At 45.7% G+C, this 13,870-nt stretch overlaps 1 protein-coding gene across 7 annotated transcripts in view; it reads right to left on the reverse strand.

Moving 5' to 3' along the window:
• LOC116829365 (RCC1 and BTB domain-containing protein 2) overlaps window positions 1-13,870 on the reverse strand; it is an 87,111-nt gene that overhangs the window by 10,183 nt on the left and 63,058 nt on the right. For all 7 annotated transcript variants that reach the window (XM_075061592.1, XM_075061595.1, XM_075061594.1 and 4 more), the window contains 2 exons: window positions 3,263-3,402; window positions 2,472-2,602 (listed from right to left, as the gene is read on the reverse strand). In XM_075061592.1, coding sequence (XP_074917693.1) covers window positions 2,472-2,602; window positions 3,263-3,402 — 271 coding nt within the window. The remainder of the gene's footprint in view (window positions 1-2,471; window positions 2,603-3,262; window positions 3,403-13,870) is intronic.

The raw sequence follows: 13,870 nt of genomic DNA on the forward strand, positions 1-13,870 counted from the left end.
TTATTTTATGAACTGATGATTTCTAGAGAGAAATTTCATGTTTTACATTTCTGCACCTTGTAGTCTTACAAAGCATTTGCAGCTAAGGTGCTGACACACTATCCTACACTTTCACTGTTTTTGCAGTTTTAACAGTGCTTACCTCCTTCAGTTTATAATCAATGGCTGTGCTAAAGGACAATACAAAATTTCTGAAAGAATATTACAGTTGCTAATTAAAACTGTGAATCACAGAAGGCAGAGCTGGAAAACATGCATGAGGTCATCCAGTCCATTGCCATCACCACCTGTTTCCTACAATATATTCACAGGCGCTTTGTCCAGGCTAGTTTTACGTGTTGCATGACACACAATTTCACTTGTAATAGTTCCAAGTGAAACAGGTTGATCAAAGCCTTTTCTGGTGTTGACAAGTAGAATTAAAGGTGTAGAATATTTTTAAGGTGAGGCAATCTATTTTGAAGTTTCTATAACAAACTTCAAATGAAAACCTATCCTATTAAAAGTTGCTGCGCTTCCCTACACCACCGTATCTTTCACTTCAGTGTCCACAACACTAAAAATCTGACCTTTCTTTTCTGTCCCTAATGTTACAATTATTAATGCCCTGGTCATCTTCTGCTTTTATTACTGAGGCCACGTCTAGACTACGCGCCGTATCGGCGTGTTAAAATCGATTGCTCGGGGATCGATATATCGCGTCTCATCTAGACGCGATATATCAATCCCTGAGCGCGCTTACATCGATTCCGGAACTCCACCAAGCCCAACGGAGTTCCGGAATCGACATGGCGAGCCGCGGACATCGATCCCGCGCGGTGAAGACGGGTGAGTAAATCGATTTTAGATATTCGATTTCAGCTACGCTATTCTCGTGAGGTTGGTGGAGATGCCATTATCTCCCCACATTGCTCTGCCTCTAGCCAAAATTATCCTTTTGTCAATCTGACCATGTCACCCCCACCCGCATCGTCCAACCCCTCCATATTGAATGAACACTTCTTGTCTCCTCATCTTCAAGCTCTGCACAAATGCATCCCAATTTATAGCTCATTTTTTATCCTGTCATACTTATATCATCAATGACGACAGTTTCAACACTCCCTTATTCTACTTCCATTTTTGCCCCTTCTCCCTCACTGCCCTCTGTGCATGGAACAGACTACCAATCCAGCCTCGCCAGACATGTTCATTCTTCTCATTTAAATCCCTCCCTTCTGGCTTCTTTAGAAAGGCAAAACGAAACAAAAGAAATAATAAACATTTTAAAAGTTCTCAGTTCAGTGCCATTCTTTGGGTCTCCCAGTGTGACTTGATTTCTTAATAAGGGGGAACCTGTACATTATAAAAACCTGCCAAGCTGACAGATTTAACTGGGTTTGCAAGTAATTAATAAACCAAGATATTAGCACTACTGAATATTTTTGCTGTTCAGTCAGCACACCCATTTACTCACATATGTGGTTCCCTACCAACCAGATGGGTTAAATTCACCACTGGATTAAACAGACTGCTATTATACTGGAATCAATGAATTGGCAATATTTTGGCCCGTAACAAATTTAGTCTCAATGCACATATTTAACTTGTGTTAGTATCTGTGGGAGTTTGATGTATTCATGAAGGGACCTTCCTTAACTAGGCTGAAATGATACATTAAATCTAAAATTAATATTCAAATATCCTGTAAATACCAAACTACAGATATTTTGCAGACTGAATAGTACTGAAAAATTAAGAAAAGGCAAACTTCTTTCACAGAATAAAATGTTAGCATATCTGCAGATAAAATCTTTTTTTTAAAGTAGAGCCCATTACACTATTGGTGCTTTCCAGACATTCTAGAATGATGTTCCCTGCTCACAATCCAAGAATAGACAGATGAGAAGACACAGGTTAGGGGAAAAGGAACAACGGGCAATTGGTTTACATGTAAACATTCACTGTAAGCAGCATAGGAAAAGTCAATCTTTGAGAGAGGAACAAATGCATACAGAGAAGGGCCTTACAAGATAGCCCAAGGAGGTCATATCCTGTGTAGGGGACCATGTGGAAGGTAGAGAGAGGATTGTGCAGAAAAGCTGACAAATGGACAGTGAAGGTACAATGGAAGAACATGGTCAGAAGGTGATGCAAAACTCAAAGGTGAATAAGTGGCATTGGCAGAGTTACGTACTAAGTGGTGATGAGAAGCTTAAACGTCATGTCAGAGCAGATGAGGAGACAGTGAAAGAATTCAAAGAGGAGACTGACACAATCAAGTCAGTGGGGAAGGAGGATGACATTAGCATACTGATTTTGTAGGGACTGAAAGGGGAAATGTCAATGCTTAGGGAAGCCAGAGAACTTGATTACAATTTTATGTGTGATGGTTCATTAGTTGCAAAAAATAGTTACCATAAATAGTTCCATGTCCTGAAAAACAGTTCTCTCACTAAAGAACTTCTAGTACAAATAAAAGTTTTCCATACCTCAGCTTCATATTTGACTGCAGCTGAAAGAAGAGCAATTGCATTCTCCTCACAAATGCTTTGTTTGATAATTTGCTGGCAAAGCTTTTTCAATCTATTTTCTCTATAGAATGTTGCCAAATCTAGCAGCCCTGTTGAGAATTAGGTAGAAAATTCACAGATATTTGGTTGTCTTTATGCAAGCCATATAAACTTGTATTTCAGATTTATCCGTTTGTTTCTCTATGATTCCATGATCCACTTATACATAAAACCTCCAAAAAGGTTTTATGTGGATTGAAGAGTTCACACTTATTAAGACACAAGTTCTCCACCTTTTTTGCAGTTTGCATCACATTTTAACAGAGATTATTTAGTGAACCATCTCCCCTCTCTTCAGTGATGATCTGGGCCAGCTCCCTTCCCATTTGTGGTCAAATAATGTCTGTGGCAACTACATCAAATGGAAAGATAATATTAGGAAGGTATCAGGGTCTTTTTAAAACTGTTTTAAATATGAGAAATGGTGGTCCTTTTTGAATACAGTGTACATTTGCTGTTCATTTCATCCTCCCCTCCCATTCATTCTGTCCCTTTCTTCCACTGCATCTTTGCCAACCCCCTTCTCCTGCATGATTCTCTGCTGCATGGGCCACCTCATCCATGTACATGCGATGGAGCATAAAAGAAGGTTTAAAGAATAGTAAAATAACAATGAACATGATCAACTTCATCTTTCTAGAACCCATTAAAACAAACTTTAAGTTCTCTCCTAACAGTAACTTGACATTATTTGAATTTATGCCAATTACCTATTGCATCCTCAGGAGGGAGACTGATGCTGTCTGTGTACAGATATTCCAGGAAGGCTCGGTAAACTTGATAAGAGAATTCACTCATTTCTATAACATCATCATCATTGTTATTTAATATGGAACGAAAATGCTCACACCTAATGAACAAAAATAAGACACACATGGTGAATAGTTAAGTTTGGTAAATTAACACAAGTAAGGTGTCTATATCAATCATAAAGATGGAGAATAAAATATATAGTGATATGATAACATCAAATGTTTTTTTGATGAGGTAGGGAGGAGTCCATTAAACTCACTGTAATTCTTTTATGTGATTATATATTAAATATTATACTGATTCTATTCCCTGCCTCCTTTTGCAAATACATTTTAGGTTTAAGACAATTCTTATTCTTGAAGATCTGTTTTTCCATAACTTCAGTACCCTCCAGCTACATCATATTATCAGTACTGTAGATTACATTTATTCTGATGTCATCATCTAGCCCTTGCTTCTAAATTTAATTTAAACCCCTCATTCTCCACGTTTAAAATATTAAAACCAGAACAGGGGACAAGGAGCAGGGTGAGTTGGATGGGGGTGGGATCCCGGGCAGGGAGTCTCTGGAGGGAGCAGTCAGGGAGCAGGGAGGTGTTGGATGAGGCATGGGAGTCCCGGGTTCTGTCAGGGGGTTTGGGGTGGATAGGGGTCAGGGGGACAGGGAGCAAGGAGGGTCCTGGGGGAGGCAGTTAGGGTAGGGGAGGGGGTCTCTGGAGGGGGTGGTCAGGAGACAAGAAGCTGGCGGGGTTGGATGAGTCGGGAGTTCTGGGGTTCCTGTCAGGGGGCGGGGAGTGGTTGGATAGGCATGGGAGTCTCAGGGGTCTGGCTGGGGGCAGGGGTATGGATAAGGGTCGGGGCAGTCAGGGGACAGGTAGGGGTAGGGTCCTGGGGGGGCAGTCAGGGGACAAGGAGCAGGGAGGCTTAGATAGGGAGTGGGATCCTGGGGGGCAGCTAGGGGCAGGGATCCCAGGAGGGGGTAGTCAGGGGACAATGAGTGGGAGGGAGTTGAGGGTCCTCAGGGGGGCAGTCACCCAGCCCTCTGCCCTGAGCCGTGACCCATGCAGGGAGGTGTTGGATGAGGCATGGGAGTCTCAGCCCTCTGCCCTGAGCCCTGTACCTCCCTCATATACACCCAGACCTCTGCTTGACTCCTTCACCCCCACCCTGTGACCCCAGCCCTGACTCCGGCACCCCCACACATACCCAGCTCCCACTCTGCCTTGACACCTGCACCCCTCTCACATGCCCCCAGCCATCTGCCCTGACTCTTGCACCCCCTCACATACCCAGCGCCTCCCACACCCCATACACTCCCCATCCCAACCCCCACTCTGAGCACCAAACAAGAGCTCCTTCATGCCCCCCCCATTCCCACCTGCACCCCTCGCATCAAATGGGAGTAGCTCAGCTAAGTGCCCCACACCCAAATCTCCTGTCCCAACCTTGAGCCCCCTCCCTCATTCTAGTTCCTGGCCAGATCCTTCACCTCCAGCCCTGTGCTCAGCGCACTCCCACTTCAGCTCAGTGCAGAGAGAGGAAGAGAATGGGCCAGAACCAGGGAGAAGGTAGGTACGCACTGTATGTGGACAGGGTCGGGACCCCAGACTGGCAGCCGGCTGAGCAGATCCAGCACCTGGGATCCCAGCTGGCAGGAGCTGACAGATGGAACCCGTGAGCAGCAGTGGGCTGAGCCCACTGCTGGTCTGGGGTCCCGGCCACCAGCCCTGCAAGCCTGCTGCCTGTCTGGGGTTCTGGCTGCTGGATCCTCGCCAACCGGGGTCCCGGCTGCAGGCCCTGCTCAGCCCACTGCCAGCCTAGTGAACAGAACCCCAGACCAGCAGCGAGCTGAGCGGCCGGTGGCATAAAATCAGCATTTTAATTTAATTTTAAATGAAGCTTCTTGAACATTTTGAAAACCTTGTTTATTTTACAATACTACACTAGTTTAGTTATATAATATAAAGACATAGAGAGAAACCTTCTAAAAAACATTAAAATGTATTACCGGCACGCGAAACCTTAAATTAGAGTGAATAAATGAAGACTCGGCACATCACTTCTGAAAGGTTGCCAACCTCTGACCCAGATTATGCCTGTAATATCTGTATTATACATTTTAACTGAATTTATAATCCCCCATTCTGCCATACAACAGTATCTAACATATTTGGAAAGCAGGTTCTTTTTCCAATTTCTAAAAGAATGTTATTACAATACTGCAGCCAAACACTCAACTACTGAGCCATGGCTCCAAAAATACTGGAAAGACAGTGCCCAAATGAATCAGTTGTTAAATCTGTTGGATTGTTTTGAAGATTCTTGAGTAACCAAGCATTTTATCCACCCCCTGTTAAAAACCTGTCCTAGAATAAACACAATTTAATCTGACTTTTTTTCCTCCATCATCTTGTCTATATGCCCCATCTTAGAATTTGCTTTTCTTTTAGTCAGAAGATTTTACAAGTAAGCCTGCTATACTTGTTATATCTTCAGAGGCAGGCACATTATCTGGTCATAAGTCTACATGGTACAGAGAGCACTACTACCATATAAATGAAAAACAAAACTCTACTTATTTATCAATGATTTTACCTTCCTTTTATATTGGTCTAAATTGTCTATATATATTTTGCTTTGTATGTTATGCATTTTTCATGTCATAAAATATATAAACATAAAATCACAAATCAATAAAATACTCAGGAGTTATAATTTGGTTTCTCTCATGCTGTTGTGCAGGGATGTGGGACTTGAAGGGGCAGCCAAAATCCTGTACCTTTGTTTTCGGAGCACAAGGTAAGGGGGTCATAGCAATGGTAGTAACCTTCAACAGAGCAGAACACGGATAGAGCCCCTTAGCTCTTCTGCATTTGTGGTCAGGAATTTGAAAAGGGGGGAGTGCACGCTGTGTCTTTTAAAGGGAATAGCAGTTGCTTCTCATCTACACAACCCCCAAGTGCCCATAGATACATCTTTTTCTGTAGGCAGAATGCCTCTGGCCTCTCCCACTTGAACAGGGCCTGCCCACCATTGCACCACTACCACCACATGCTAGTAGCCATCAATCTTACAATTTAGTTTTAGGAGTACTTACAGAAGAAGGCAAAAAAAAATGCCACTGAGTTATAAAAATTCAGCAATAAAAAGGATCTCTTAAAAGTAAGGCACTCATGATAATGCTTGCAAAGGGAAGCATTCAGCAATGGTGTGTTTCATGCATGTTATCCTCTTAGCCAAGTGTGATAATAGTTATACCTTGAGTTAATATGGCTTAATGAAGCTATTAATCTGATGTTCCATTGTCTTGTAGCCAAATGTATGGATCTGTGGATTACTTACCTGTAAAGAAGTTGATGTTTATTTTATGAACAAACAATAATTAGTAGGAGGAAAATATTTAACTTAGGAAGGAAGACACCACTTTCAGCAGAAAGGCCGGATGGGGTCGCAATTGGATTTTGTCCTTGTAGAACACCATATACGGTGGCTCTGATGTCAAGCTTTAATCTCCGACACTCGTCTCGCCAATGTTATCGCCACAAGGAAAGCGACATCCCATGACAGGTAAGAAAGGGAGCAGGAGCCCATAGGCTCAAAGGGTTAGCCCATGAGTCTAGAAAGAACCAGCAGAATTATTACAGCTCTGTCTCTGAGGATTTTCAGCAGTACTCTGTGCACGAGTGGGAATGGTGGAAAGGCATACATGAGATGGTCTGCCCAAGGGAGCAGGAACACATCTGAAATCGGACCCGGGTTGTGTTTCTGAAAGGAGCAGAAGATTGGGCACCTCCCGTTGTTCCTGGTGGCAAACTGATTGACCTGGGGAAACCTCCACCTTTTGGAAGATGGAATATATGACATCCAGATGGATGGCCCACTCGTGACTGTGAAACAATCTGCTGAGATGGTCCACTAGTTCATTCTGCACACCTGGGAGATAGAATGCCTCCAGGTGAATGGAATGGGCTATGCAGAACTCCCATAGCTGAAGGCCTCTCAACATAGGGTGGAAGAGCGGGCTCCACCATACTTGTTGATGTAAAACATGGCCATGGTGTTGTCTGTTATTACCCGCACACACTGGCCTTGGAGCCGGGATAGGAAGGTTTGGCATGCTAGCCATACTGCTTTGAGCTCTCTGATGTTGATATGCAGGGAGAGCTCATCTTGGGACCATAATCCTTGTGTCTGGAGCTCTCCCAGATGTGCCCCCCAACCCAGAGCTGACATGTCCATTACTAGAGACAAGAAGGGCTGGGAAATGTTGAAGGGGACTCTCTTGCAGACTGTGCGAGGGTTGAGCTACCATTGGAGGGGCTCAAATACTTGTTCTGGTACTGTGACCACTGATTCCAGGCTGTTGCGCCCCAGATGGTATATAGACATGAGCCATGCTTGAAGTGGTCTGAGCCTCACTCTGGCATGCTTCAGTCTGGCATACCGTGCCACATAAATGCAGGCTGCCATGTGACCAAGGAGACTTAGGCATCCCCTCGCGGTAGTGGTCAGGTACCTCTTGAGGATCTGGATAATGTCTGTCATAGCCTGAAATCAGGTCTCTGGCAGGAGCGCCCTTGTGTGCACCGAGTCCAGCACCACACTGATGAATTCTATTCTTTGAGTCAGTGACAACTTGTTCATGTTGAGCAGGAGACCCAGCCTCTAGAAAGTCGCTCTGACTAGTCAGACTTGAGACTCCACCTGCTCCCTGGTGTGTCCCCTGAGTAGCCAGTCATCGAGGGAAGGATATACCTGCACCTGCCTCCTGCAAAGGAAGGCTGCTACGAATGACATACACTTGGTGAATGCTCAGGGGGCTGTTGACCATGAACTGATGGTATTTGTGGCTGGCGCAGAAATCGTCTGTGCGTGGGCGGAACAGCTTTGTGAAAGTACGCGTTTTCATGTCAAGGGCGGCATACCAGTCTTCCGGATCCAGGGAAGGAATAATCGTGCTCAGAGAAATGATGCGGAACTTCAACTTCACCATGAATCTGTTGAGACTGCAGAGGTCTAGAATGTGTCTGAGACCCCCCTTTGCCTTGGGTATTAGGGAATAGCGGGAGTAGAATCCCTTCCCCTTTAGCTCCTGAGGAACTTCCTCCATTGCTTCTATGGTGAGGAGTAATTGCACTTCCTGGATAAGGAGCTGCTTGTGAGAAGGGTCCCTGAAGAGGGATGGAAAAGCGGAATGGGAGGGAGGGGAAGAGCAGAACTGGAGAGAATATCCCACTTCTACCATGTGGAGAACCCAGCGATCCGATGTTATTTGGGACCATGCACAGTAGAAGTGGGATAGACGATTCTGAAAGCAGGGTTGAGGTTCAGGTATACGGTCTGGCACATCGGTCCCGGGCACACCTTCAAAACGTCCGCTTGGAAGCCAAGGAGGTGCTTGCCTGGCCCTGTGATGATGAGGGCTGGGACGGCTTATGCCTCCAGTTCCAACCTTGTCTTCTAGAATAGTCTTGCCTAGGGTGAGGTTGAGGTTTAAAGCGTTTTCACTGAATAGCAGGGGTATGCATCCCCAGTGACTTCATCATTACCCTTGAATCCTTTAGGCTGTGTAGCCTGGAGTCTGTTTGCTCCGCAAATAATCCTGTCCCATCAAAGGGCAGGTCCTGCAGGATCTGTTGGACCACGGGGCGCAGGCCTGAAACTTGAAGCCATGAGGTCTCCTCATGGCTATGCCAGAGGCGAAGGCACTCACCGCTGAGTCAGCAGTGTCCAGCGAGACCTGTAAAGAGGTCCGTTCCACTGTCCTGCCCTCCTCCACAATGGCCCCAAACTCATCCCTGGACTCTGATGGTATTAGCTTCTTAAATTTGAGCATGAAGTTCCATGAGTTAAAATTATATCTGCTCAGGACTGCCAGCTGATTAGCAATCCTGAGCTGTAGGACCCCCCGTGGAGTAGACCTTTCTACCAAAAAGGTCAAGTTTTTTTGAGTCCTTGGACTTAATTGTGGGTCCCTGCTGCCCCTGCCTTTCACATTCATTAACCGCAAACACTACCAAGGAGCAGGGCCGTGGGTGGGAGTATAGATACTCGTATCCCTTGGAGGGAATGAAGTATTTGTGTTGTACTCCCTTGATCACTGGGGGGATGGAAGCCTGGGTCTGCCACATAAGTTTTGGTGTTGTTTTGAATGGTCCTAATGAGTTGCAGTGCCACTCGAGATGGACCTTCTGGGGCCAAAATGTCCACCATTGGGTCCTTGTGTTCCACCACCTCCTCGGCTTGCAAGCCCATGTTCCGTGCCACCTTGCAGAGTAGGTTGGGCACGACTATCTATGGATGGTCATCCTGAGACCGAAGTTACCGCTACTGCCTCATCCGGGGAAGAGGATGAGGATTCAGGCAGGGGAACTGGGTCATCCTGGGCCTGTTGGCCCATGGGGACCTCCTGCTCGACTTGCTGTTCTGGGTCAATGATCCCCTGTTCCACTGTAGGGGCAGGGGTCTATGCTGGTGAAGGTGTTGTAACCGGAATCCTTTCAGAACTTCTGGGTGTGGGGCAGTGGCTATGGCCATTGGCAGCTTGGGCCTGGATGCCAAATACCAGGAGCCCTTGCACAAGGTACCTTGGGACTGGTGATATGCCCAAGAGGTCCAAAAAGACCATTGTGCCAGTCCTTGCAATTGAGGTGACCATGGCATTGTACCCCGTGTTGGGCTGTCAATGTGCTGAATGGTGCTGGCTCCAGCGTAAGTACCTAGACCCTGCATTCTGAGGACAGAGACCGGGATCTAGAGGGCCAGGTGATGCCAACTGGAGTTGAGCAGGTGAGTGGTGCTGTGAGGAAGGGGAGTGGTGCTGAGACCTCAGTCTGTATCGACGGGATCAGAGACACGATGATGATCAGCACCGGGAGCGGGACCTCCGACGATCATGGGACCAGTGCCGCGAATTTGATTGGTGCCAGGGATCGGTGGCCTGGAGATACAGGTGGGCGCACCATTGTTGGCTTGTCGCGGGACAGTAGCACTCTCAGCAGCACAGGGGACTTGTCATGGAGACTCGGAGACCACAGTGCTGTCATGGCAATGAGGTCCTGCTTGGCCTTGAAGGTGTCCGGAGTGGCCCCACCTCCTATACCATATGGACTGAGGAATCCAACTGTCCCGGGCACAATGCTACACCTTGCGTGTCTGAAGTCCCCAGAGCCAACTTCACAGGTCTTGGGGCCGGGTGTTCCTCTCTGGGACGTGCCCCATTGGCCATGACTGCAGGGGAGGGTCTCTCAGGAGATCCGCCTCTACCCTGCTTGGCATGCTCTTATGCAGTGCCAGAGAGTGGGACAGGTGCCAGGCAGTTCCCACAGTCTTAGGTACGGGGGTTGGTGGTGCTGTGTCTCTGTGCTCAGTGTCGGGTTTTGTTGCGCCGAGGTTGGCTGTGGTTTATGAGCTGCCTCCATAGGGAGCTGTTTCAACCTGAAATCCTACTCCGTTTTGGTCCTTGGTCGAAAAACCTTGCAAATCCTGCACCTAATGGCTTGGTGAGCCTCCCCTGGACACTTTACACAAGCATTGTGGGGGTCGCCATTGGCATGGGCTTATTGCAGGACTTGCAGGTCTTGAACCCCAGGGATCGAGGCATGCCTCAAGGTCCCCAAGGGGAAAGGTCGGGGTGGAAGGGAAATCCTCCACTCCTAACAGAACTACTACTAACTAATAAAAACCAGAACAATTATAAATTATTAACATACCCTACACTAGAAAGCTAGGGGAAGCGAGTAGAACTTGTAAGCAAGCCACTCGCGGTTCTGACAATCGTCACAGGTGGTAAGAAGGATCTGAGGAGATGCTGGGTCAGCAGGGTCATATATTGAGTGCCATGAAGGGGCCACTCCAGGAGGCTCCACAGCCGACCTGATAGGAGCTGATGGGGGAAAAATTTCCGGCAACTGTACATGTGGCATGTGCACATCTGACTGGAATCAACATGAACAAGCACTCGAAAAAGAACCACAGTTACTGCAGGTTAACTGTTCTTTCTCATTTAAGTGATTGTCCACACAGATTCCAGTCTAGGCAATTAACAAGCAGTTATCTTGAGCCTGAAGGTGAGAAAGAAAAGGCAATTATTTACAAAAATCTACAAAGAATTCAGAAAGGTTCTCTAACACTTTTGTCTTTGACAAAACTCTAAACTTTTAACCAACTACTTTTCATGAAAACACTTCCTAAAGCAAGGTGCATCAAATAGTCAAGAGGCATGGGCACTGAAGGCTTTCCATCTCACAGTCACAGGTGGTAAGATGGAAGTGAATGGTGGCTGATCACATACCCTTGGCTTTGGTCAATGCAAGGGCATGCTGGGGTGCAGCCAGCAGACATGGCTTTCAAAGGAATCTGATCCCACATGCATACCTAGAGTGGAATCTGTGTGGACAACATTCCTCGAAGAAGAACAAGTCATTTCAAGCAAAGATAGCAGAATGAAGGTGTGTATCAGAGTGCAGGAGATGAAGGGAGCACATGGAGAAAAGATAACAATGTAGGGAAGTAGTGGAGTACTAGGAAATGAGAGCAGAGATGTAAATTGAGGCAAGATTAATTAGGGTGAAGCCAAGGAGCTTGAATCTGATGCAGTAACATCCAGGAAATCAGTGAAAGGATTCAAGATGAGGAAAAGGAAGATGGAGAAGCGATGATGGCAATCAAGGCAAGAAGCAGGTTTTGGCCTAGGAGGTACATTAGTCAGGAAGGGGCAAATTATTGTAAAATTAAAGAGGATGAAGCAAAAAAGAGTTAGCAAGAGAGTGGAGATGGGATGAGAAATAGTATGGTCATGGGGGAGGGATAGCTCCGTGGTTTGAGCATTGGCCTGCTAAACCCAGGGTTGTGAGCTCAATCCTTGAGGGGGCCATTTAGGGATCTGGGGCAAAAATCTGTCTGGGGATTGGTCCTGCTTTGAGCAGGGGGTTGGACTACATGACCTTCTGAGGTCCCTTCCCCACTCTGAACTTTAGGGTACAGATGTGGGGACCTGCATGGACACTTCTAAGCTTAATTACCAGCTTAGATCTGGTATCACTGCCAAAATCCTCCAAGCACTACTTTTTTCCCTGGGTAGTTTTGAGGGACTTCACTAATTCCCTGGTGAACACAGATCCAAACCCCTTGGATCTTAAAACAAGGAGAAATTAACCATCCCTCCTTTTTTCCCCCACCAATCCCTGGTGAGTCCAGATCCAATCCCCTTGGATCTAAAAAACAAGGAAAAATCAATCAAGTCTTAAGAAAAAGGCTTTTAATTAAAGAAAAGAAAGGTAAAAGAAAACCCTCTGGGAGAAAATAGCATATCCGCTACTCTCACAGACAACAGATTCAAAACACAGAGGATGTTCCCCTGGGCACAAATGTAGTTACACAAAAAAAATATCCAAATACCCAATTTGATTCTACTTCTAATTGCATAAGACAGGTTACAAAGAAATAAACATAAACCTACTTATACCTTTCTAAAACTTACTACTCTGATAAGAGGCTGGTTCTTTGACCTTTTTCACTCCAGCTGAAAGTGAAACTCTAAACAAAGGAAAAACTTCCCCCTTTCCATTTGAAATATCTTGTACCCTCATTGGTTCCTCTGGTCAGGTTTTAGCTAGGCTAGTGAACTTTTTAACCCTTTATAGGTAAAAGAGGCATTAACCCTTAACCATCTGTTTATGACACCTGGTATTCTAAGTGAACCGGACACTGGGGTGGGAGTCAGGAGACCTGGATTTTATTTCCAGTTTTGCCACTAACTTACTGTGCAACCAGTTTTGAAGATATTCTGAAAATTTGCTATGCTTTTTGCTTCCACAAATAACATCATATGAAAATCTGTTCTAACAATAACATGCAGACTCATTTAATGGAATTTACACAACTTAATAACATCTGCATATCAATCAGTTAGCTTGGAATCTGCAGATAGTTGTGAACACAAAAAGGGAGGTCAGTCTGAAATTCAGGCCCACCAAGTTAGTTAAAGAAATAACTAACATATACAGGATGTGAGAATGGACAGAAGAGGATAGGTTGGAAGTAGAAATGTACATTTGGGAAGCATCCAGAGAAGCAGCACTTGAAACAATTGGAGGTGATGATGTTGCCAGGTGGAAACAGAGGACAGAAGGGACCAAGGACAGAAACCTGAAAAACATGAACTCTTGGGTGAGAGGGGAGAATCCAGAGCTACAAATGAGGGTGGCAAAGAAGAGATGAAGGAAGAGAGAATCAGAGGGCCCCAGGTGTCGAAGCCAAGAAAGGAAAGAGGAGAGAGTGATCAACTAAGGAGAAGGCAGCAGAGAAAGAAGACAGGTAAGTGCTCCTTTTTCCTAGCAAGGAAAAGGTCTTAACAAGCTTGATCAGGATAGTTTAGATGCAGTGAAGACAGTGGAAGCCAGACTGGAGGAGAGCAAGTAAAGAATATAGGCAATAGGATTAGGCAGTGTGCTATGAAATTTTTGGATCTAAAGGAACAGGAGGAGGAAATTAGGCTAATACTTAGAAAAGCAGGTGGTTATCAGCATAAGGCCTGCTCATAATCATACAGGAAAGAACAACAG

This window comes from Chelonoidis abingdonii, chromosome 1 (genome assembly GCF_003597395.2).
Source record: "Chelonoidis abingdonii isolate Lonesome George chromosome 1, CheloAbing_2.0, whole genome shotgun sequence".
NCBI lineage: Eukaryota > Metazoa > Chordata > Testudines > Testudinidae > Chelonoidis > Chelonoidis abingdonii.